Here is a 24454-nt window from a genome sequence, read left to right as displayed (position 1 = left end):
CGCTGATCGCCGCCATTACTAGTATAAAAAAATTCCAGTATATATACCGCCATTTGTAGATGTTATATGTTTCACGTAAACCAATTAATTTACACATATTGGGATTTTTTTTTTTTGCATAGACATGGAGCAGAATATATTTTGACCTAAATTTATGATGAAATTTGATTTTTGAAATTTTTTTTACTGGACATGTTTAATAGCAAAATGTCAAAAATATTGTTTTTTTTCCCCAAAATTGTCAGTATGTTTTGTTTATAGTGCAAAAAATAAAAAACGCACAGAAGATCAAATACCACTGATAGGAAGCTCCATTTGTGGGTAAAAAAAGGATGTAAATTTCATTTGGGTGCAGCATTGCATGACCGCGCAATTGTCAGTTAAAATAACGCAGCGCCGTACTGCAAAAATGGCCTGGTCAGGAAGGGAGGGAAATCCTCAGGAGGGCGAGGGGTTCAGCAAAAACTTTAAGCTAAAAATACATTAATTTCATTTTAGGACACACAAATGCAAAAGATTATCCACTTTTTTGGTAAAATCTATAAGATGAGGCTGTGCTGAGTAAATGGATACCCAACATGTCAAGGCTTCAAATTGTGTGCGCCTGTGAAAATGCGACACACTTCGGTACCCTAAAATTTTCTATTATTTCTATTAGACTCTTGGGGGGAGATTAACAAAAACTGGAGAGTACAAAATCTGGGGCAGCTCTGCAAAGAAACCAATCAGCTTTCAGGGTTTATTATACCAAAGGGAAAACAATGACAGAGGCACAAGATGCCCAAGTCAAGCGGGTCCAAGAGAGGTCAAACTGCGGCTTGTAATAAGAAAAATGTATAAATCTTTAATTGCAGTAAAATATACGAATCAATACACATGGTAAAACAAAAACAATGATGAAAGGAGAGAGCCTCACCATTACCAAAGAGAACAATAGAAGAGAATGCGATGGTTGTCCGGGGGTGGCGCCACGCATGCTATAGTCCCAGCACCAAAAAAGAGTTATTGAAAACCCAGATAAAATGGGTGTAAGATGTGGGAATAGAAGGAATAGTGCCAGTGAGAACTCTATAGAATAGAAATCTAGGTCATAAAGTAAATTTAAAACATAGCCCACTTATTTTCTAAACAATTATCTAGATATCACATGAAAAGTTGATGGATAGTAAGCATGATAATGATAACAAAGCATATGACCAAAAAATAGTATAGAAACAAAATGTAAGTTCTCTGGAACATCCTCAAGGCTGTAGATGATATAAACCTGGATGGAGATATAAAACCACGTGCAGCACTATGTATCCCATAGAGAACGGATTCAATTTATATTTTCAAGATGGGTTTCACACTAGTGTGTGCAATATAGAGATAGTGTTCCAAAAAGAAACCATGGCGGTATAGATGGTGGCTTGATTGCCAAATAAATTCCTTCATGCAGCTAAATTTGGAACACTCCAGCAGCCACACAACGCACATCTCAGTGAGAGATCGATATATTGTAGATCATGAAGTGTAAACACCGATCCCACAGTATCAGCTTAAATGTATACTGTATATATTCCTCCAGCAGTGTATGTTCACCAATGACCTATTCATAGACCAGCATTTATATAGAACTGAACAGATATAAGAAGTTAGCTTCAAACCTGCCACCAAACGAACATGGATCCAGGGTGAGTGGAATTCTGTAATCCTTGATAGTGGTTTTCAGGTGTAAGCAATCATTCCTTAAATAGATCAAATGATGCTACCCAAAATAGGTATTTTCACACGTGGTATACAGCATAAAGTCCTGCTGGTCAGGTTATATATGGCGCCGTCACTGATGTGGACAGTGATGAAATGATCAAGATTTCTGCAGAGTATACAGAGGAGCAGCTGAGCCTGCTTGTAAGGATATGTAGGCAGTTGGAGCAAAGTCAGGCAGATGAAGGATAAGCAGAGTATGCAGCAGAGCGGCTGTGCCTAACACAATAACTGATGGGGTCGGACAAGGTGCCGTGGGTGCATACAATTTAGCTTTACCATCTTGAACTTGCCGGTCCCAGGGACCACGTATGTGCTGGCGTCACCCGGAAGTGCCGTTAAGCTTTTCGCCCACCGAGTCACGCGGGCTTCTTCAGATGATCGTCAGCCATATTTTTGGAGTCTTTTATATCAAAAGATAGACTCATTCTAACCAATAGTAGAATCGTAACAGATAATTACTAATGATTGGCATAAAAATTAACCAATAACATTCAGATGGGAGTGTTTTACACCAAGGTGAATTATAAAACAATTTAGCAGAGGACAGAAAATGTCTATTTTATCCCATAGATCCACAACAAATTAGATGATCAAAGTTGGAAAGATATGTATCTCCAATATATTAAAAAGAGAGGAGTAATATGTAGGGATGTCTAGGATAAGACACACACAGTAACAGTGACAAATTCCATGAAAAACTTGAAAAGCAATATGAATAATTGTACTAAAGAGACTAAAAAAAGAAACAAAAAAAAAAAAAAGAAAAAAAAATTTAATTTGAATTTAGATGATATGTGTATCAACTACGGATCCAAAAAGACCTGCAGGCTACATTCATTATTGAGACCCAAAGGTGTCATAGTTCCTAGTTTGAAAATCCACTCCATTATTGACTACATCTGATTGTTTACCTACGACGCAGGAATCAGCCCCAACACGGATAGTCACTAGGTTTGGTACGCAATGGAATACAGTACGTGCAATACTCACAAAACACTGGCACATACTCACCCAAACACCTGAGCTATCCTCAATAGTAGGGCCTTGACCTTTGTTGGTGGGCAAGCGGGCTACAAACCTAAGGGATAACCTTGTACATTGAGTTTACACGGCCTATTTCTTGAACTTGGCTCATGTCTTTGCCCCCTCTTAAGGGAATGTAACCGTGTGGCCACTGCTCCTTTTGCAGATTTGTGGAGCGCACGGATACTTTCGGGGATGCGCATGGTAGCAAATCTTTTCATATCAAACACTTTGCTAACTGTGCAACGACACGGGTTATCTACATGCTGTCACGCCCTTGCAATAAAATTTATTTGGGGAAGACAAAACGACCATTTAGAGTGCGTATTGGGGAACATATTGGTAGTATTTTAAATAACACCGATCGCACCCCAGTAGCGGAGCACTTTGCACAAAAACATCAATCCTCTCCAAATGGCTTACATGCTAAGGTCATATATGTACTGAAAGTTCCCCCTAGGCGGGGTGACTTTGACACTATTCTACTCCGTAAAGAGAAGGAGTGGATTTTCAAACTAGGATCTAGGACACCTTTGGGTCTCAATAATGAATGTAGCCTGCAGGTCTTTTTGGATCCATAGTTGATACACATATCATCTAAATTCAAAATAAATGTTTGTTTTTTTTGTGGATTTCTGGAGTATTTTTTGAGCAATTTGTAAATTTGCAATTTTATTAGTCTCTTTAGTACAATTATTCATATTGCTTTTCAAGTTTTTCATGGAATTTGTCACTATTACTGTGTGTGTCTTATCCTAGACATCCCTACATATTACTCCTCTCTTTTTAATATATTGGAGATACATATCTTTCCAACTTTGATCATCTAATTTGTTGTGGATGTATGGGATTAAAATAGACGTTTTCTGTCCCCTGCTAAATTGTTTTATAATTCACCTTGGTGTAAAACACTCCCATCTGAATGGCATTGGTTAATTTTTATGCCAATCATTAGTAATTACAGTGGGGCAAAAAAGTATTTAGTCAGCCACCAATTGTGCAAGTTCTCCCACTTAAAAAGATGAGAGAGGCCTGTAATTGGCATCATAGGTAAACTTCAACTATGAGAGACAAAATGAGAAAAAAAAATCCAGACAATCACATTGGCTGATTTGGAAAGAATTTATTTGCAAATTATGGTGGAAAATAAGTATTTGGTCACCTACAAACAAGCAAGATTTCTGGCTCTCACAGACCTGTACCTTCTTCTTTAAGAGGCTCCTCTGTCCTGCACTCATTACCTGTATCAATGGCACCTGTTTGAACTTGTTATCAGTATAAAAGACACCTGTCCACAACCTCAAACAGTCACACTCCAAACTCCACTATGGTGAAGACCAAAGAGCTGTCGAAGGACACCAGAAACAAAATTGTAGACCTGCACCAGGCTGGGAAGACTGAATCTGCAATAGGCAAGCAGCTTGGTGTGAACAAATCAACTGTGGGAGCAATAATTAGAAAATGGAAGACATACAAGACCACTGATAATCTCTCTCGATCTGGGGCTCCATGCAAGATCTCACCCCGTGGGGTCAAAATGATCACAAGAACAATGAGCAAAAATCCCAGGACCACACGGGGGGGACCAAGTGAATGACCTGTAGAGAGCTGGTCCAACGTAACAAAGCCTACCATCAGTAACACACTACGCCGCCAGGGACTCAGATCCTGCAGTGCCAGACGTGTCCCCCTGCTTAAGCCAGTACATGTCCAGGCCCGTCTGAAGTTTGCTAGAGAGCATTTGGATGATCCAGAAGAGGATTGGGAGAATGTCATATGGTCAGCTGAAACCAAAATAGAGCTGTTTGGTAGAAACACAACTCGTCATGTTTGGAGGAGAGAGAATGCTGAGTTGCATCCAAAGAACACCATACCTACTGTGAAGCATGGGGGTGGCAACATCATGCTTTGGGGCTGTTTCTCCACAAAGGGACCAGGACGACTGATCCATGTACAAGACAGAATGAATGGGGCCATGTAGCGTGAGATTTTGAGTGCAAACCTCCTTCCATCAGCAAGGGCATTGAAGATGTAACGTGGCTGGGTCTTCCAACATGACAATGATCCCAAACATACCGCCCGGGCAACGAAGGAGTGGCGTCGTAAGAAGCATTTCAAGGTCCTGGAGTGGCCTAGCCAGTCTCCAGTCTCCAGATCTCAACCCCATAGAAAACCTTTGGAGGGAGTTGAAAGTCCGTGTTGCCCAGTGACAGCCCCAAAACATCACTGCTCTAGAGGAGATCTGCATGCAGGAATGGGCCAACAAACCAGCAACAGTGTGTGCCAACCTTGTGAAGACTTACAGGAAACGTTTGACCTCTGTCATTGCCAACAAAGGATATATAACATTGTATTGAGATGAACTTTTGATATTGACCAAATACTTATTTTCCACCATAATTTGCAAATAAATTCTTTCCAAATCAGCCAATGTGATTGTCTGGATTTTTTTTCTCATTTTGTCTCTCATAGTTGAGGTCTACCTATGATGCCAATTACAGGCCTCTCCCATCTTTTTAAGTGGGAGAACTTGCACAATTGGTGGCTGACTAAATACTTTTTTGCCCCACTGTATCTGTTACGATTCTACTATTGGTTAGAATGAGTCTATCTTCTGATATAAAAGACTCCAAAAATATGGCTGACGATCATCTGAAGAAGCCCACATGACTCGGTGGGCGAAAAGCTTAACGTCACTGACGCCAGCACATACGTAGTCCCTGGGACCGGCAAGTTCAAGATGGTAAAGCTAAATTGTATGCACCCACGGCACCTTGTCCGACCCCATCAGCTATTGTGTTAGGCACAGCCGCTCTGCTGCATACTCTGCTTATCCTTCATCTGCCTGACTTTGCTCCAATTGCCTACATATCCTTACAAGCAGGCTCAGCTGCTCCTCTCTATACTCTGCAGAAATCTTGATCAGTTCATCACTGTCCACATCAGTGACGGCGCCATATATAACCTGACCAGCAGGACTTTATGCTGTATACCACGTGTGAAAATACCTATTTTGGGTAACATCATTTGATCTATTTAAGGAATGATTGCTTACACCTGAAAACCACTATCAAGGATTACAGAATTCCACTCACCCTGGATCCATGTTCGTTTGGTGGCAGGTTTGAAGCAAACTTCTTATATCTGTTCAGTTCTATATAAATGCTGGTCTATGAATAGGTCATTGGTGAACATACACTGCTGGAGGAATATATACAGTATACATTTAAGCTGATACTGTGGGATTGGTGTTTACACTTCATGATCTACAATATATCGATCTCTCACTGAGATGTGCGTTGTGTGGCTGCTGGAGTGTTTTAAATTTGGCTGCATGAAGTAATTTATTTGGCAATCAAGCCACCATTTATACCGCCATGGTTTCTTTTTGGAACACTATCTCTATATTGCACATACTGGTGTGAAACCCATCTTGAAAATATAAATTGAATCCGTTCTCTATGGGATACATAGTGCTGCACCTGGTTTTATATCTCCATCCAGGTTTATATCTACAGCCTTGAGGATGTTCCAGAGAACTTACATTTTGTTTCTATACTATTTTTTGGTCATATGCTTTGTTATCATTATCATGCTTACTATCCATCAACTTTTCATGTGATATCTAGATAACTGTTTAGAAAATAAGTGGGCTATGTTTTAAATTTACTTTATGACCTAGATTTCTATTCTATAGAGTTCTCTCTGGCACTATTCCTCCTATTCCCACATCTTACACCCATTTTATCTGGGTTTTCAATAACCCTTTTTTGGTGCTGGGACTATAGCATGGGTGGCGTCACCCTGGACAACCATCGCATTCTCTTCTAATTTTCTCTTTGGTTCTTTGGTAGTGGTGAGGCTCTCTCCTTTCATCATTGTTTTTGTTTTACCATGTGTATTGATTCGTGTTTTTACTGCAATTAAAGATTTATACATTTTTCTTATTACAAGCCGCAGTTTGACCTCTCTTGGACCCGCTTGACTTAGGCATCTTGTGCCTCTGTCATTGTTTTCCCTTTCTTTCCCTCAGTTATGTTTGGGTCCTGAGGACACCACATGGTTATCTCCATGTTACTCGGCATATTCTCTATGTATATGGAGACCAGTATTTAGTTCATTACATAATTTCTGACCCCCTTTTTCCTAGGTATTCTCACTATAGTCCATAGTTTGCAGTGTCCCGGTTACCCCCCCTTTTTCTATATTTATTATACAAAAGCAAAGGGAGAACTCTGCGCTTATGTAAATAGACTAGAAGCTGCCAGCACTGAGAATCCAGATACGTACACTCAAAATACATGTGAAAAAAGGAAAAGTGCAGCACTGTAACTACATAAATAATAATCTCCTGTAATAAAAAACACACTATATTGCCAAAAGTATTGGGCCAGCCCTCAAATCATGTGATTCAGGTGTTCCAACCCCCTCCATGGCCACAGGTGTATGAAATCATCACCTAGGCATGCAGACTGCTTCTACAAACATTTGTGAAAGAATGGGTCGCTCTCAGGAGCTCAGTGACTCCAAGTGTGATAGGTGGCCACCTGTGCAAGAAGTCCATCCGTGACATTTCCTGGCTACTAAATATTCCACGCTCAACTGTTAGTGGGATTATAACAAAGTGGAAGCAACTGGGAACAACAGCCACTCAGCCACCAAGTGATATGCCACGTAAAATGACAGAGCAGGGTCAGTGCATGCTGAAGCGCACAGTGCGCAGAAGTCGCCAACTGTCTGCAGAGCCAATAGCTAAAGACCTCCAATCTTGGTGTGGCCTTCAGATTAGCACAACAGTGTGTAGAGAGCTTCATGGAATGGGTTTCCATGGCCAGGCAGCTGCATCCAAGCCTTACATCACCAAGTGCAATGCAAAGCATCGGATGCCGTGATATAAAGCATGCTGCCACTGGACTCTAGAGCAGTGGAGACGTGTTCTCTGGAGTGACCAATCATGTGTCTCTGTCTGGCAATCCAATGGACGTGTCTGGGTTTGGTGGTTGCTAGGAAAATGGTTCTTGACTGATTGCATTGTGCAAAGTGTAAAGTTTGGTGGAGGGAGAATTATGGTGTGGGGTTGTTTTTCAGGGGTTGGGCTTGGCCCCCTAGTTCTAGTGAAGGTTCCTCTTAAGTCGTCAGCATACCAAGACATTTTGGACAATTTCATGCTCCAACTTTGTGGGAAGAGTTTGGGGATGGCCCATTCCTGTTTCAACATGACTGCACACCAGTGCACAAAGCAAGGTTCGTAAAGATATGGAGGAGCCAATTTGGGGTGGAGGAACTTGACTGGCCTGCACAGAGTCCTGACCTCGAGCCCATAGAACACCTTTGGGATGAATTAGAGAGGAGACTCACAGCTCACAGCCAGGCCTCCTCCCCCGACATCAGTGCCTGACCTGACATATGTGCTTCTGGAAGAATGGTCAAACCTTCCCATAGACACCCTCCTAAACCTTGTGGACGGCCTTCCCAGAAGAGTTGAAGTTGTCATAGATGCAAAGGGCGGGGCCAACTCAATATTGAACCCTACGGACTAAGACTGGGAGGATATTAAAGTTCATGTGCATGTAATTGCGATGGCCCAATACTTTTGGCAATATAGTGTATAAATAACGTGCAATAAAGCAATCTCAAACATCCAATAGTAAAGTGCTAGTTGCTCTGAAGATGATTGTTCTTAAAGAAAAACAAACACCACAAAAAGGTGCTGAAAAAAATGATAACTTGAAGCTCCATCTGGTGATAGAAGAGAGCCCACACTCCAGAGAGATACAATGTACCTTCCCCCCCCCCCCAAGGGAGCATGTGATCAGCACAGGGCCAATCAGCACTGTCCAGACAGAGGGTCAGGAGTCATGCAGCCTCATAGGACAGTCATAGGAGAATGAAAACTGTTCCTACAAGCTTTAACCAGTGCTCTGCTGGACACTGATAGAAGTCACAAGACTATTATGTACTGCTAATGAGCAAAGGTATTTAGCAGTGTATATTTCCTAAAATAACTGCAATTCCATTTTTACATCCCATTAAAGTGCTGAATTTTAAAGCTTGTCCGGGAGTTTAAAAAAAAAAAAAAAAAAAAAAAGGGGGCAGGGAGCTGAAGTTACACTTTGCAGAGTTCAGTGAGGAGAGCTCAGAGCCTTGATTGGAGGAAAGGGGCACACCCTTCTTCATACAGCTCACAAGAACAGAGCTGAAGTTGTCAGTCTGCTGGAGGTCCCTCCCCTGTCACATTTTTTCTCTTGGTGTCAGGAAAACTTGTAAGAGACTCATGCAGATAGCAGAGGAATGAAGCGGCAGACAGATATGACACTTAGTGCTCTGGACTGAGACAAGTACACACTATAGAGAGATATGCTTTGTTCCTATTTCACGTCTGAGGTTTACAAACACTAATGCAGGCCATAGATGGGTTGAAAATCGGCCGATTTTTCGGCCGAAAATAAAATCGGCCGGTTTTCGGATCGTTAGTGGGCTATTTGTTCGGCCGTTTTTTGGGATTTTGGCCGTTTTTTTTTTTTTGGTAAAGTTGGAAAAAAATCGGCCGATCGGCCGATTTTCGCGGCAATAATGGGCTAATCGGCCGATTTTTTACAGATAAAAAATCTGCGCATGAGCAGTGACCTGCAAGAGGAAGACAAAAAGAAGAAAAAGAAGGAGAGGAAGAGGATGAAGAAGAGGATGAAGAAGAGGATGAAGAAGAAGAGGATGAGGAAGAAGAAGATGAGGATGAAGAAGAAGAGGATGAGGATGAAGAAGAGGATGAGGATGAAGAAGAAGAGGATGAAGAAGAGGATGAAGAAGAAGAGGATGAGGATGAAGAAGAAGAAGAAGAGGATGAAAAAGAAGAAGAAGAAGAAGTAGGATGAAAATAAGAGGAATTCCAGTCCAGCAAAAAGTGTCTCTGCAGAGAGCTCCGCTATTTCTTTGACATTTCTCTGACAGTTCCTTGACATTTACAGCGGTTGCAACATTGTATCTATTTGTTTCCGCATAAAAACATCTGTATCCTAAATGGAAACAAATAGATACAATGTTGCAACCGTTGTAAATGTCAAGGAACTGTCAGAGAACTGTCAGAAATAGCAGAGCTCTCTGCAGGGACACTTTTTGCCGGCTGTAGACGGGATGAAAATCGGCCGATTTTTTTTTTTTACCATTGGTGGTAACGTCGGCCACTTGAACGACCGATTGTTCGTTTTTTTAAAAGAAAAATCGGCCGATTTTCGACCCATCTATGGCCTGCATTAGTCTCAAACCTACATGTGATTGATATGTCATAGCTGACATAATGATCATATGGTCAGGAACCGCTTTGATTGGTTTCTAATTGCTAATGGGCACCAGACCTATCAGTGATGGCCTGCTCTATCAGGCAGCAGCTCAGCACTGGCAACTTGTTAAAGAGGAGAAGTAGATTAATGTACCTTCAGAATGGGCATCATGTAGGGGGATATTACTGTACAGTTTGCAGTCAGGAGGAGCTTGAAGACTATATGTCACCATAAAGGTCAAAGTGACAGACTTTCCTGATAGGCCAGCCCCCCGCCCACTGATACTTCTTTTCAGCATTCCCAAGTTGCTCCGTTGCCATGTTGGAGATCTAGGTCTAATTCCTCTGTAAATTCCATGTCTGACATTGCCAGAGTTTACACAGGGTTACTGACCTTTTCTCTCCCCCCCCCCCCCCCCAACAGTGTTGCTCAAGCCAGAGCACTGTATCTTGAAAGGAGGAGAAGAAGGTCAAATGCTCCCTTATACTTTAAAGCTCATGCTATTTTTGAGGGCTCCTGCATATGAATGCAGTGGGAACATTAATGTCCTAAGGACATGACATTTGCCCTCCCACCCTCCTTCCCATGCTACTCTGGGCCTGGGCTACTTACTCTGCTCTTCCAATTTCCATTCACGGATTTCAGGATTTAGGAGACTCTGGTGGTCAACTTGACACCTGAATGTTTTCCCAATGGCCTCCGTCTCTGGGATGTACAGAATGGAAGTAGTGCTGTACAGACCGTCTTCACCTCTGCATAATTCCAAGTCAGTTGTAGGTAACGCATCTTCCTCCTTCAACCATTTTATCTCTATAGTCTGGGGGTGGAAGGAGTGGACTCTGCAGGAAAGCTTCATCTGTTCACCAACATGTTCGGAGGTGATCTGTTCCACAACAGGCTGAGCTGAAAATATACAACAGCAGTGAGAATATTTAGGAGGGTTTTTAGTATGTGCAGTATGCTCTGCTGGTGTGAGGAATACTGCAGAATATAAATTGCAGAATGGCATTAAAGAAGAATTCCAGGAGTGGATATTTTTACATAGTTACCTTGGTCCATCCTCTGGAACTCCTCATCCCAGTTGTCCAGTTAGCTCCTATCCAGTCCACCTTTAAGCGATCCTTAAACTAATTTATTCAGGGAAGCCTACCCCACCTGCACCTAAAAACTGTACTTTGGCCACCTCTATCACAGCTATTACATTTCGTACCACCTCCCACTCCCCCTCCCTTTAGATTGTAAGCTCTATGTGCAGGGCCCTTATATTCCTTCTGTATTTAACAGTATTGTACTGTCTCCCTTTATATTGTAAAGTCCTGTTCAAACTGTTGGCATTAAAAAATGTAAAATATTAATAATGTATAAACCATATCTGTGGGATCCTTCTATAAGCTATAAATCAGTGTAGTAGACACCACATCTAAAGTGATCTCCATCAGCTCCCGAGTCCCATACCGAGTGGCTGTCCTGCTGCACAGTGAACACAGAAGGTCACCTGCTCAGCACTGGCATCATTCAGAGATCACTTTGCATTTGCTCAGTGAATGCAAAGGGTTCTCTGATTGGACGAGAGGAGAGGCATACAGTGACGTCACACTCTCCACTTTGTCCAATCACAGAATGCTTTGCAGTCATTGAGAACATGCAAGGTAATCTCTGAATGGTGCCCTTGCCAAGCAAACAACCTCCTGTATTCACAATGGAGCAGAGTAGCCACTCAGCATGGGACTTGGCAGCTAGCAGAGGTCACCAGAGTAGCGGTCTGTGCTTACTGGTTTGCTCTTTTAGATTTGAGTTTGTTGAGTTACCCAGAGGGCTGTGTCAGAAGTGTAATATTGGTTACCTTATTTAAAGTCTATTCCTTATTTTTCAACCTCTTAGAAGGATCTTGAGTACGGGATCCTGAAAGTAAGCTTAGGCCTTGAGGGCTATACCCTCTGAGCTGAAATGGGAGCTGCTGATCTATTGAAGATCTAACCCATGCTGAGGGACCAGAGAGTTACACTAGAGCTCTCTCTTCTGTTCTACAAATTCCACAATAATGTCAAAATATATACAAAACTAAAACATTAAGTTTGAAAGAAGTGGGGAACGCTCTGGGCTTTTGTGTTGTCTGCATCCCATTGAAATATGCTTTCACTTTCTGTCCTATAAACCCAACAGAAAGTGAAAGGAAATCTTTTCCAAGTGAGAGGAATTCCTTTCTTTGACAGTTATCACTGCAACATGTGTCCCCATGGAAAGAATTCCCCTCTAGTCTTGCCTTGGTGAAAATGAAAAATTTTGGATTTCCCATACATTTCTGGGAAATGTATGACAATGATGACTAGGATAAAAAAAAGAGGGTGAACCTTCCCATTGGAGACAGCAATACAAATCTTAAATTCTAAACCCTTTTAATTCCCTAAAAAGTGCTGGCCTAGAATACATTTCAAAGAATAAATTATCAAGGACAAGACAAGGTACATCAACTGGGGATTCCACTTGAAGTTGCAAAGCTCAACCTTTGGGAAGACACTGCCAAAGAAGTTCTTACATAAAGGTACAATTCTACTTAAATAATGGAGGCTCATTTACTAATCAGGTGCAAAGAAGCCACATGAAAGATTTCTATTTGTGATAACTGAAGGTCTACATAACTAGATTTTTCCTCTGACCCAAATCCTTACCTGTAATTAAACAGTTCATGGTAGGGATTCAAAAATGTCCCTATTGCCGAGTAGTTGACCTTTCAAGTGTAGCTCACCCTCTTGTCATCCTCTAAACTGCACTGATTGTCTGAGTATCAATGGAACAGGTGTCCCCATTTGAAGACTTCCCTCTGGTAAAAATGCACAATTTCAGATTTTCCATCACTTTCAGTCCTGAAACCAGGAGAAGTCTTGTGGACACAAAGGCAGCAATAAAAACCTGAGATTATCCAAAATAAACTCGAGACCTAAACTTAAAAAAAAAAAACTGGCCCAGGATACACACTTGTAAGAAAAGTCATCCAAGGACAGGTACTAGGTACTACGTAGTTCAACTGGGGATCCCACTTGACGTCACCTGAGATTCTAACCCTTTAAACGCTATATAAAACTGAAAGTGGTGGCCTAGGGTACACTTGAAAGAAAAGAAAACCAAGAACAAGACAAGGTCCAAAGTATGTCAAATGAGGACTCCACTTGAAGTTACAAGATGCAACATGGGTGAAAGCACTTGCAACGAAGTTCTTACACAAAGGTCCTATTCTTCTAAATCAGTGGAGGCTCCTTTACTGATGAGTTGCAAATAAACTAGAAGTCACATGGAATATTTCCATTTGTGATAGCAAAAGGTCTACACAACTAGAATTATACTCTGACCCAATTCCATACCTGTAATTAATGCCTCATAGTAGAGACTTAAAATGTCTCCTATTTCAGAGTAGGCGACAATGCAGGTGTACTTCACGCGGTGATCCTCTATAACCTTCGCCATGAACGTTAAGTTGCTGGATGACTTGAGCACATTACCCTCGTGTGGTTCATCTCTGGTTTCTTCATGTTTATATCTTGTGTCTTGTATCTTCTCATCTGTATATATAACTTTTTTCCCTTTCAGCCAAGTAATCATTAGAGGTCCCGGATCACATTTAGTGATGTCACAAATCAGAGTCACTTCTTCCCCGTGTTTTAGATATTGTGGGGTCATAATGTGAGCTGTGAAAAGATCTACAAAAAGAAAGCAAAGAAACTTAGAGTACACAATTCACAACAAAGAACTCCACATCAGTTGTGTCATACAGCCTTATGAATATTTAAGAATTTTAGCCTTTCAATGAGCAGGAGCTATAAAAAAAATTCTAAGCAAGGGAGAAGATCTACAACACCCAGCATTCTCTCAAAACTGGCCACCCCTTAAGCAGTGACGGTCCGAGACTGAATCCATGTATGGGCAGGCCAATTGTACCCAGGTTGATCCATCAATTGATAGCAGTAATCTTCCCTGCTGGCAAAACACAATAGTTATGTGGGAGGCATACCCCGAACACTGACTGACAGTCCACGCCAAAATGTGGTTTTGTTTTTTTCTGTGTTCCTGTTGGAAAGATTTCCTATCACTTCCTGTACTACCACGTAAATACAATCAGTTAATCAAGTCACAATTTTTAAAAATAATTTCCATACAATTATTTATCTTTCTAACTTACCTCCAGTGATATTCAGTTTCTTCTGTTCGATAAGTGAAGATTTCAGGGCAGCGTGTTTTACTTCTATGACGAGTTTGGCCCCTTTATCTTTTTTCTTGTCCGGGGTTATACTTATAAAACAAAGAAAACTATAGGAAAAGATTGAAATCTTTGATTTGAGAGGTTTCATTGCAGTTTTCTGCTCAAGCAGTCTGACTCCGTCTCCTCTTTCTGCATGATCTACACTATCATACTTCTCATACTTCTCACACTTCTCATCCTTAGGTGGCGGGTATTTCCAGGAACGAATTACTTGCCGATTATCACCTCTCTCCAGGTAAACCTTTATCTCAATGTTTCTTGGTTTGAAGTCTGACACCATCCAGGACAGATTGGAGCTCTTCCCATGAACCAAATCATCTATTCCAGTGATGTCCGAAATCTTTGGTGATACTGCAAAAGGAGAAGTCAAGGATTTAGAGCAACCTTCCTCAACCTTTCCAACGCAGAGGTACCTTTGAAATAGCCTTTTGGTCACAGGGAACCCCTGCTAAACATTACTATATCTACAACCCATGACACATTAGTATGATGGTCAGTGGAAAGAATGCTCCTAAGGCTTGCATGTTACCTCCTTAGATGTTACCTCTTTACAAATAGCTAAAAAGATCAATGGTGTCAGTGGGAACTTATCTGAGAGGCAGAAGCTGCTTATTGTTCAAAGAACCCATAGGAACATTTGGAGGAACCCTGGTTGAGAAACCCTGATTTAGAGTGATGATTCTAAAAAGCAAATGTTATGACCAGTGCTTGTCAATTTATGAGATGTTGAGGGCTTCATCTGCAGCCAATGATTCACTATAGGACCGCATGTAACGTTCAATATACAAAATTCTAGAAAGGGCTGTCAGAGACTGCAAATATACTAGAAGAAATAGTGGACAGAGATTGTGGACAGGTCACCAGGTTTGGTTGGAGACTAAAAAGAAGGCCGGAAGGGGTGTGGCCGGCTTCACATGCAGTAGGACATGTGCTTGGTGAGCTCCAATCTGCATCCTGTAATCTATCCTGATTGGCACCTCGTTCTCTTGCAGAAACAGCATTTCGGGTCCCCAGGGTGTGCTCAGACCCCCATGCTGTCATTTGGAGCCTAATTTATCCTGATTCGAGATGGCTAAAAGGGGGAAAGAACTTGCCTGAGTCGGCTGGGCAAGATGGGGGTACCCTGATCCGTGCATCCAAGGAGAAACAGAGAGAGGCTGCTCAAAAGTTCTTTGCCAGGCCGCTCACCAGGGAAACTTTCCAGAAACAACTTTTGGACTCCGCTACTGATCTGGACTTAGTCTGTGCAGGCTTTACTCAGATCCCTCTCACTCTGGCAGACCGAGAGATCCTATCCTGCAGTCCCACAGTGAGTATCCCACTATCCCAGCCTCATGAAACACAGGCCTCTGTTTCCATTGCAGATCATCCTGAGCCCCCCCGTAGAGAGATTCTCTCTGCAGTCACCACCTGCACCTCATTTGTAGCGGTCCTTACTGGGGATGTGATGGGGATGAGGATGGAACTGTCCCTGGTGCATCAAGATATGCAGAAATTGCGGGATCGCACCGCGGCCTTGGAGGGGAGAGTGAGCATCCTGAAGGAGGATTGGCAACCATTACATACAGATGTGCGATATGTGCAATCGATCGCTTCTACTAATGCCTCTAGATTGGAAGATCTGGAAAATTGGTTACGCTGCAACAATGTGCGCACAGTGGGTATCCCGGAGCACGCTGAGGGTGAAAATCCTTTAGCCTTTATTGAAGCCTGGCTGACCTCTACCTTTGGCAGTGCTGCACGCTGTGGAGCGTATGCACACAGTCCCTGCACGTGTTTTCCTGGTCGTGCTCCTCCTCAGCTCTTTTTGTTCAGACTCCTCAATTATTGGGACAGAGATACCATTCTCTCCAAGGTCAGAAGCAAAGGTAACTTATCAGTTGATAATGTCCAAGTATCCTTATTTCCAGACTTTTCCATGGAAGTTCAAAAGAAGTCTTCAGGCTTTGGGCCTTCAATATGCCATGCTATATCCAGCTAAACTTTGAGTGACTGCGGATGACACTTCTCACTTCTTTGATAGTCCTAATGCAGCCTTGCAGTGGTTGGATGTAGCAGAATATCGCTTGGCAAACTCCTCTGGAATTTGACCTTGGGGACCTGGTTGATCCTTAGTGCATTAAACTCAGCTTAACAGAACAGCGGGGTGTTACTCTCACATTTACTCTCCTTTTTTTGTTTTTGCCTTTTTTCCCGCTTAAGTTGGGGCTCCTCCCCTCTTATGCTCTCCCTACATTTACCTGCTGTGTGCTTGTCCACAAGACATTGAGTAGACCCCAACCTGTTTTTGGTCCTAAAGGGACCTTTTGGTCTCCTGCCAGTGTTTTCAGTCAATACTGTAATGGCTCTGTTGGCCTACATGTTGGTGATAATTTCAGTACTTTTGTTTTGTTTATGGTTCACCTGGGATGTCTATATTTAGTGGAGTACATGTTACTGGGTCTGTCTTTCCTGCTTCTTGCGGGCTGTCCTCTTGACCACCCTGACCCGTGTGATCTGGGTCTCTCCTGTCTATCCGCTCACTGCTCCCCTCGGGGGGCATTAAATCTGTCCACGACTGTGTTATTCCTTCCTATTTTCTCCATATATACTATGTCTGTCTCCCATAAAGAATTGATGTTTTTATCCTGGAATGTACGGGGCCTGGGGGACAGAAGTAAATGGGATGCTGTTTTCCATGTGCTTAGGAGTTTGAAACCGTCTGAGGTATGTCTGCAGGAAAACCATTTGAAATCTGACACTACTGGTACCCTCCGCTCCCATTTATTTCCCATACAATAGCATTCTTTCCACTACACTCTGTTAGAACAGGAGTGGATTGATGCGGAGGGCCGGTATGTTTTCCTGTTGTGTATTTTGAATGGGTTTTCGCTGTATAGTGTCTGTTGTATATATCCCTCCACCCTATTCGTCATTAAACGCCTAGCTCAATTTATGGCCAATTACCCTGATGTTCCCCTACTGGCCTTAGGTGATTATAACAATTGCTTGCTTCATATTTTGGATAGATTGCCCTTAGGTGGCAGGGGCAGACAATTATCCTCTCAGACTACCCCATTTGCTAATTTGTTGGTGGAATTGGGCCTTCGGGATGTGTGGCGGATGAAGTACCCAACAGCAAAATGTTATTCTTGTTTCTCTGCTACTCATGATGGGCTTTCACGCATAGATTTTGGCTATGGGAACTCGATTATCCTGCCATATGTGTCTGATGCTGCGTATGAACCCATGGCTCTGTCTGACCATGCCCCTTTCTGGGTCAAACTACAGGTGTGTTATGCCTGCTCTGTGGAAGGTTAACCCATTTTGGTTGACGCTGTTTCCAGAGTCTGAGTTGATTCCGGGGGAGTTGTCAGACTTTCTGCAGTGGAATAAGGGCTTATCCTCGCCGGGAATGGTTTGGGATGCGATCAAGGCCTTCCTAAGGGGCTTGCTCATCCGGGAGATTTCAGCGGTTAAGCGTAGATCCAGGGAGTGGGAGGAGAAGGTACAGTTAGATGTTCAACAGCGGGAGGTTCAGATGAACCAAGACCCAAGCCCCCCGTAACTGCACCTCCTGGAAAGAGGCACAGACCCTTTACGTATCACTTTTATTATGATCTGTACGCTTCCAAAATTGTAGCCAACCATTCTGAGCTTTGCAGTTTCTAGACACCTGCCCTTTTCCTGTTCTATCAGAGACTGATTAGAGAGAATTAGATATGCCAATTATGGTTGAGGAGCTTTCTGAAGCTTTAGCATGTACCCTCAGTAATAAATCCCTGGCTTTGCTCAATGCCCTCAATGCCGCTGTGGATGGAAATGGTTTGCCCCCCTCCATGAATGAAGCGTTATTATAGTACTATTGAAGCCTGGAAAAGATCAGTTAAAACCTGACTTCTACCATCCTATTTCCCTTCTGAATACAGACGCTAAATTGCTGGCCTGGGTTCTAGCTATTAGACTGGCACAGGTTATTGGTAATATTATGCATAAAGATCAGTTGGGGTTTATTCCTTCTAGAGCGACTTTTGCAGACTTTTTTTGAATTTGCAAATTCTGGTGGACAATCCTGGGGGGGGGGGGGCAATTTTATCTTTGGATGCAGCTAAAGCATTTGATAGCCTGTAATGGCCTTATCTATGGGAAGTACTGTCTAGATTCCGCTTATGCTCCAAGTTCATTAGCTGGGTGCGTCTTCTTTATGCGGCCCCTAGTGCCCGAATCTGGGTTAACATGGATTTGTCAGATTCATTCACTTTGCAGAGGGGGACGAGGCAGGGCTGCCCTATCTCGCCCCTTCTGTTTGCCTTGACGTTAGAACTCTTGGCGATTCTGGTGAGACAATCTCTGGGCATCATCGGTTTTAAAAGGGGTGATCTCTCAGAAAAGATATCCCTTTATGAGGATGGCACACTGTTATACAATATATACAAATGGTATGCAGCGCTAAATAATATATCAACCATCAATGTAAAGATGGATAAAACAGTAAATCCTCAGTCACAATATGAATAATTCCATATAAATGAAGATATGAATGTACAAATATGTTGAATAAATGGAATCCAATTAGGCTTCTGGGCGAATCTGGTAAATGATTGCGCTTACCACAAAGACATACAAACAGGGCGTTGTATGTATACAGATGGACATCCGGGCCTGATCAGCAAAAAGGACAGCATCCGGTCACCAAACTAAACTTTCAGGGATGGTGGAACCCCCCAAGATCGTCGCCGATTTTGCCAGCAGGTCCAACGCAGTCCTCTTTAAATGACGTTTCTCTAGACCGCTCCACCTTGATGGTGGGTGGATCCACCCAACAGACGCCATTTGATTATCAGGGAACCACTGATCACCAGGGAACCTCTTCGTTTGACCTGGGCTGTGTTTTCCCATTTTGTGAGTTCTTTACATTTGTTGCTGCTATTTACCCAATAAACAGACATACTTCACTATCATTGCCATTTTCTACTCTGGCTCGTTATTTACGAGCCCCATCAAGGTGGAGCGGTCTAGAGAAACGTCATTTGGAGAGGACTGCGTTGGACCTGCTGGCAAAATCGGCGACGATCTTGGGGGGTTCCACCATCCCTGAAAGTTTCGTTTGGTGACCGGATGCTGTCCTTTTTGCTGATCAGGCCCGGATGTCCATCTGTATACATACAACGCCCTGTTTGTATGTCTTTGTGGTAAGCGCAATCATTTACCAGATGCGCCCAGAAGCCTAATTGGATTTCATTTATTCAACATATTTGTACATTCATATCTTCATTTATATGGAATTATTCATATTGTGACTGAGGATTTACTGTTTTATCCATCTTTACATTGATGGTTGATATATTATTTAGCGCTGCATACCATTTGTATATTTTGTTTTTTGGTGTTGAGGTTTGCCTTCTGTGCTAGCTGCTGTTCAGATATTTTGCGCTCACTTACCCTGTTCCTGTTTGTTAGACACTGTTATACAATGTCCCTTATTGAACGCTTTGGTAGTTTTTCCGGTTTTAAAATGAATTGGCATATATCGGTGTTGATGCCTGTGGATCCTGTAAAACTCCCCCTCCCGGCCTGTGCACAGCACATCCAAGTAGTGTCCACATTCAAGTATTTGGGGGTGGTAGTCTCTCCTGAACCGAGACAGGTTTCTCTCAATCTCTTACCTCTACTCCATCAACAGAAATTGAAGCGTAACAGTTGGTGAAAACTCCCTCTGTCAGTGGTGGGTAGAGTCAATTTAATTAAAATGATCTGGGCCCTGCAACTTCTTTATATCTTTCATAAATCTCCCATATGGATTCCTAAGAAATGGTTTAATTGCATAGAGACCCAGTTTAGGAGTCTCATTTGGAAAAAACAGACGGCTAGGATAAAACTGTCCATGCTGCAATATGGCAGGGAATTGGGGGGTCTGGGGGTCCCTGAGCCTAGACTTTATTTCCTGGTGGCCCATTGAAGCAATTGGTTGATTGAAATTTATCTGATAATACTGATCCAATTACAAGTTTAATCTCCCTTCCTGATTCTACCATATCGGCTCTCTGTCATCTTGAGATGGCTCTACCAGTCCTTCCATGCACGGCTCCAACAGCAGACCTCTTGAGGCGCGTTTGGAGTGCGGTAAAAGCATCCCTTCATATTACTGGGTTTCTCTCCTGTACTCTCTTGTGGAATAATCTGCACTATACAGAACTGGCTAAACTAGAGGGTTTTCACGACTGGAGAAATCGAGGCATAAAATTCATATCTCAGCTGTATTCGGGGGTAATTCTGAAATCCTTTTCACAACTGCAAACGGAATTTGCATTTACACATAAGCAATTTTATCAATATCTTTAGCTACGCCATGCGGTACAGGCCCAGTCTTCGCTCTCTAATCTCACATTGACTGACTCACTTTTTTTTAAGGATGTAACTCAGGCAACCCACAAGAAGGGCATGATTTCTCATGTGTATTCACAGCTGTTGTCCATAGTACAGGATCATGCTAGTCTCCGGGGTAGGGTGCAGTGGTCCCGGGACATTGGAGAGTCACTGGAGATGTCTGGGATGCGGCCCTGGAATCTGTTCCAGTGATTTCTCTCTCTCCCTCTCATAAATTGTCTGAATTGTTTATTCTCCATCAGTCGTATAGGACCCCTGTGCAACTGTACTGGAGAGGCAGGCATGACTCGCTTGACTGCCCGAGATGTAGGGTCCACCAGGGCAATTTCATCCACATACTCTGGCGCTGCCCAAAGCTACATAGATATTAGAGTGAGGTTTTCCAGTTTATTTCTCTGATATTGCAATATACTGTTCCCCAGGATCCCTTGCTGTGTCTGCTGGGGGCAGTGGACCAAGAATTGTTCCAATCAGGAGTGTATATTATGATATCTAGACTTTTATATCTGGCTAGGAAATTGATAGCAAGGTACTGGTTAGCGTCTGCTCCGCCGACTACTAAGCAATGGATAGATTATGTTAATTTGTGACTTCCGCAGGAGAAACTCACATAACAACATTGCAATGCTTATCATAAGTTCCAGCAGGTGTGGCAGGGTTGGCTAGAAACACCTGGGCTTGCCCCTCCTTAATAGCGGATCGACTTTTGCAGGTGTGACATTTTATACCGGGTGTATGGCTCCACTTATCCACTTTGGAGAGAATCTTTTTTTACCTGATGGTATGTTATTGGCTTTATTCCTTTCCCCATCTCTGTTTACATCTGGACGGGGAGGAATAAACAGTAATAGGAAAAAGATATTGTCAAGGAGGTTTTGAATCCTTGTATTCTATGCTTTGATTATTATCTCTGTTATTTTATCTATTACGAGATCTGCTTATCCACATTGATTTATTTATGTATAATTCTGTTGATGTAGTAATATCATTGTAGATTCTGTAAGCACTGCTTCAATTTTTTTTTCAATGTCTTGACAATAAAAGTTGTTTGGATTAAAAAAAAAAAAAAAAAAGGCCGAGAAACTGTTACATGATGTTAGAAGGAATCACTGGTATTCCCGCTTTTGAAATCAATGTGGTTAGAAATGGTACTACTGGAGTGGAAGGGCCACACAACAAGCACCAAATTACCACAGGCTTAGAGGGACTTGTAGCCTCTTTTAGGAGTACAAGGGTATAAGTATCAGGTACATACAGTATGTAAGCATAATCACTCCTAACAGAATGTCAAAGACATTTATACAAATGCATGAAAAACCCATTACAGCATAAGAACATGGCAAATCTAGGTTTGAGCTTTGATATGGCTTTCCCCCTTAAAGTGGTTGTAAACCACGACATAAAAAAAAAATCCTGCAAGTCAATGTTATAACATGCTAGACTGCTAGTATGCATTGCATACTAACACATTATGAGATACTTACCCTAGAACAAAGCCTTCTGGCCATGCGCTGTCACTTCTGACAGGACTTCCATCTTCACATGGTCTTCTATCCAGGTACGCTGGCTCCAGTAGCTTGAATGGCCACTTGCGTGTGGGAGTCAGGGACCATGGCACAGCACTCTGAAGGAATGGTACGGGTATGTAGTTCCTTCAGAACGCATGCGTCAATGATGACACTGGTTGCCAAACAAGCTAATATCTCCTAAACGGTGCATGTTTAGAAGATATTCATTTTACCTACAGGTAAGCTTTTTTATTATTATTATAATACAGGATTTATATAGCGTCAACAGTTTGCTCAGCGCTTTACAAAAAAAAGAGAGACAATACAGCAACAATACAGTTCAATACAAGAGGGTTAGGAGGGCCCTGATCCATGGAGCTTACAATCTAAGAGGGAGAGGCTGGTGGTACAAAAAGGTAATAACTGTGGGGGATGGACTGGTAGGAAGAATAGAAGATTCCATTATTAGCTGAGGGCAGGATAGGCTTCCCTGAAGAGAGAGGTTTTCAGAGATTGCCTAAAAGTGGACAGAGTAGGTGATAGTTGGATAGATTGGGGTAGAGAGTTCCAGAGGATGGAAGGAGGCTCCGGAAAAGTCCTGGAGATAAGCATGGGAGGAGGAGACAAGGGAGCTAGAGAGCAGGAGGTTGTGCGAGGAGCGGAGAGTACAGTTTGGGTGATATTTGGAGATAAGATCGGTGATGTAATTTGGGGCAGAGTTATAAATGGCTTTATATGTTATTGTTAATGTTTTGAATTTTATTCATTGGGCAATGGGAAGTCAGTGGAGGGATTGGCAGAGAGGGGTGGGGGACACGGAATGGAGGCCAGTGGAGGGATTGGCAGAGAAGGAGGGATTATTTATTATAAGCTTACCTGTAGATATAAATCTCCAAGGGGACTTTACTAGAACTTTAAATATCAGGCCCTTATCAACAATAAGGGGTGCCCTGATAAGATCAGCTTATTAGGAAATGCGTTGGGAGGGATCTGTGATGTATGACGTCAGTGCGCTGGACGCCGCAGCCATCTTGATGGTTTGTCTACAAGCGCTGTTCTACTGATAACCATGTGAGTGCATTACTTTTAATAAAGGTTATATTTTGGAATGTACTTCACTACGGGATATTCTTTCCATTTATTTTATCCATATGAGGTACACTCTTCTTGCTATTCTGAGTGAAATTTCTGGGCCACATTGTATGGAGTTTGGCAATCGGTCTTTGGAGGTTTCTTGACTAACTGAGATATATAAAGCCGTATGGAACCAAGGTGTTCACTTATACATCAAGCAATTATGACCACTGTAGAATTTGAGGGTCTTATTATCTGGTAAGCTGCTTGGCTCTATCACTGTGGTGCCGTATTTGAACATCTCCACTCTTTGGCTGGTGTTGGGACTTATTCTTTATCATGGATGAAGATTTTCATACTATATGGACTTTCCTGAGTTACTGAGCGCTGTATATCTATATATAATATGTTTTATTTGTGATCAATCAAATTTATACTGGTTGCTTTTAGCGGTTTATCCAAGCGCAGTTAATACTCCTATACAACAATGAGGGTCTGGTGTACATTTTTAGAGGGAAGCCCATGACTTTTTTTTTTTTTTTTTGGATACCCAATTAACATCTATACCACTATCACATTATTACATGCACTAGTATGTGTATGTAAGAATGAGTGTTAAGGATTTTAGATTGTAAGCTCCTTGGGGGCAGGGACTGATGTGTGCTTGGAGTTGCACAGCAAAAATTGCAGCAGTGTGTCTGTTACTGCAAAACAAAGGTGTGAAGCTGGCCTGAAAAAAAAAAATCAGTTTACAAACCTTTTGGTCCCAGTCATGTTAAACATACTATTGCAACGCATGTTACGCGTGTTGGTGCAATACAGTGCCATTCTGAATTACATCAAACTCGCTAATGTTGGTTGTGATGCTGCGTGCAGACAAAATTACTGCATGCACGATCTCCGATTCACTGTGATGCGCTGGGTAACCCATTCAAATGAATAAGTCGCCCTAATGCAATGTGTGACACAATGCATGCATTTACTACACGACAGTGTAAATGGGCCCTAAAAATTAAAAATAAATTAACGACCAAAAACCATTATAGCTTAGCTTTAAGTAAGAATGGTACTTACATTTCATGAAATACAGCGATAATGCTATAATTATAATCACAACCGAAATTAGAGAAAGTGTTATTATTGAAGGAAGGTGAATGCCTGTAGGTGGCTCTGCAAAGACATAAAACAGACCATCAGTCAAG

General features: G+C 42.2%; 1 protein-coding gene across 1 annotated transcript in view; it reads right to left on the bottom strand.

The window, feature by feature from the left end:
- The window catches only part of LOC149440757 (uncharacterized), a 57070-nt gene that overhangs the window by 4593 nt on the left and 28023 nt on the right, over positions 1-24454 (bottom strand). The window contains exons 4-7 of the mRNA XM_089658166.1: positions 24327-24422; positions 14224-14655; positions 13409-13744; positions 10662-10952 (exon numbers count right to left, since the gene is read on the bottom strand). Of these exons, the coding sequence (XP_089514292.1) occupies positions 10662-10952; positions 13409-13744; positions 14224-14655; positions 24327-24422 (1155 nt within the window). The remainder of the gene's footprint in view (positions 1-10661; positions 10953-13408; positions 13745-14223; positions 14656-24326; positions 24423-24454) is intronic.

Source organism: Staurois parvus, unplaced genomic scaffold (assembly GCF_062004578.1).
Source record: "Staurois parvus isolate SC_StPar_1 unplaced genomic scaffold, SC_StPar_1.0 ptg001054l, whole genome shotgun sequence".
Classification (NCBI taxonomy): domain Eukaryota; kingdom Metazoa; phylum Chordata; class Amphibia; order Anura; family Ranidae; genus Staurois; species Staurois parvus.
This window is presented reverse-complemented; position numbering and strand designations above follow the sequence as displayed.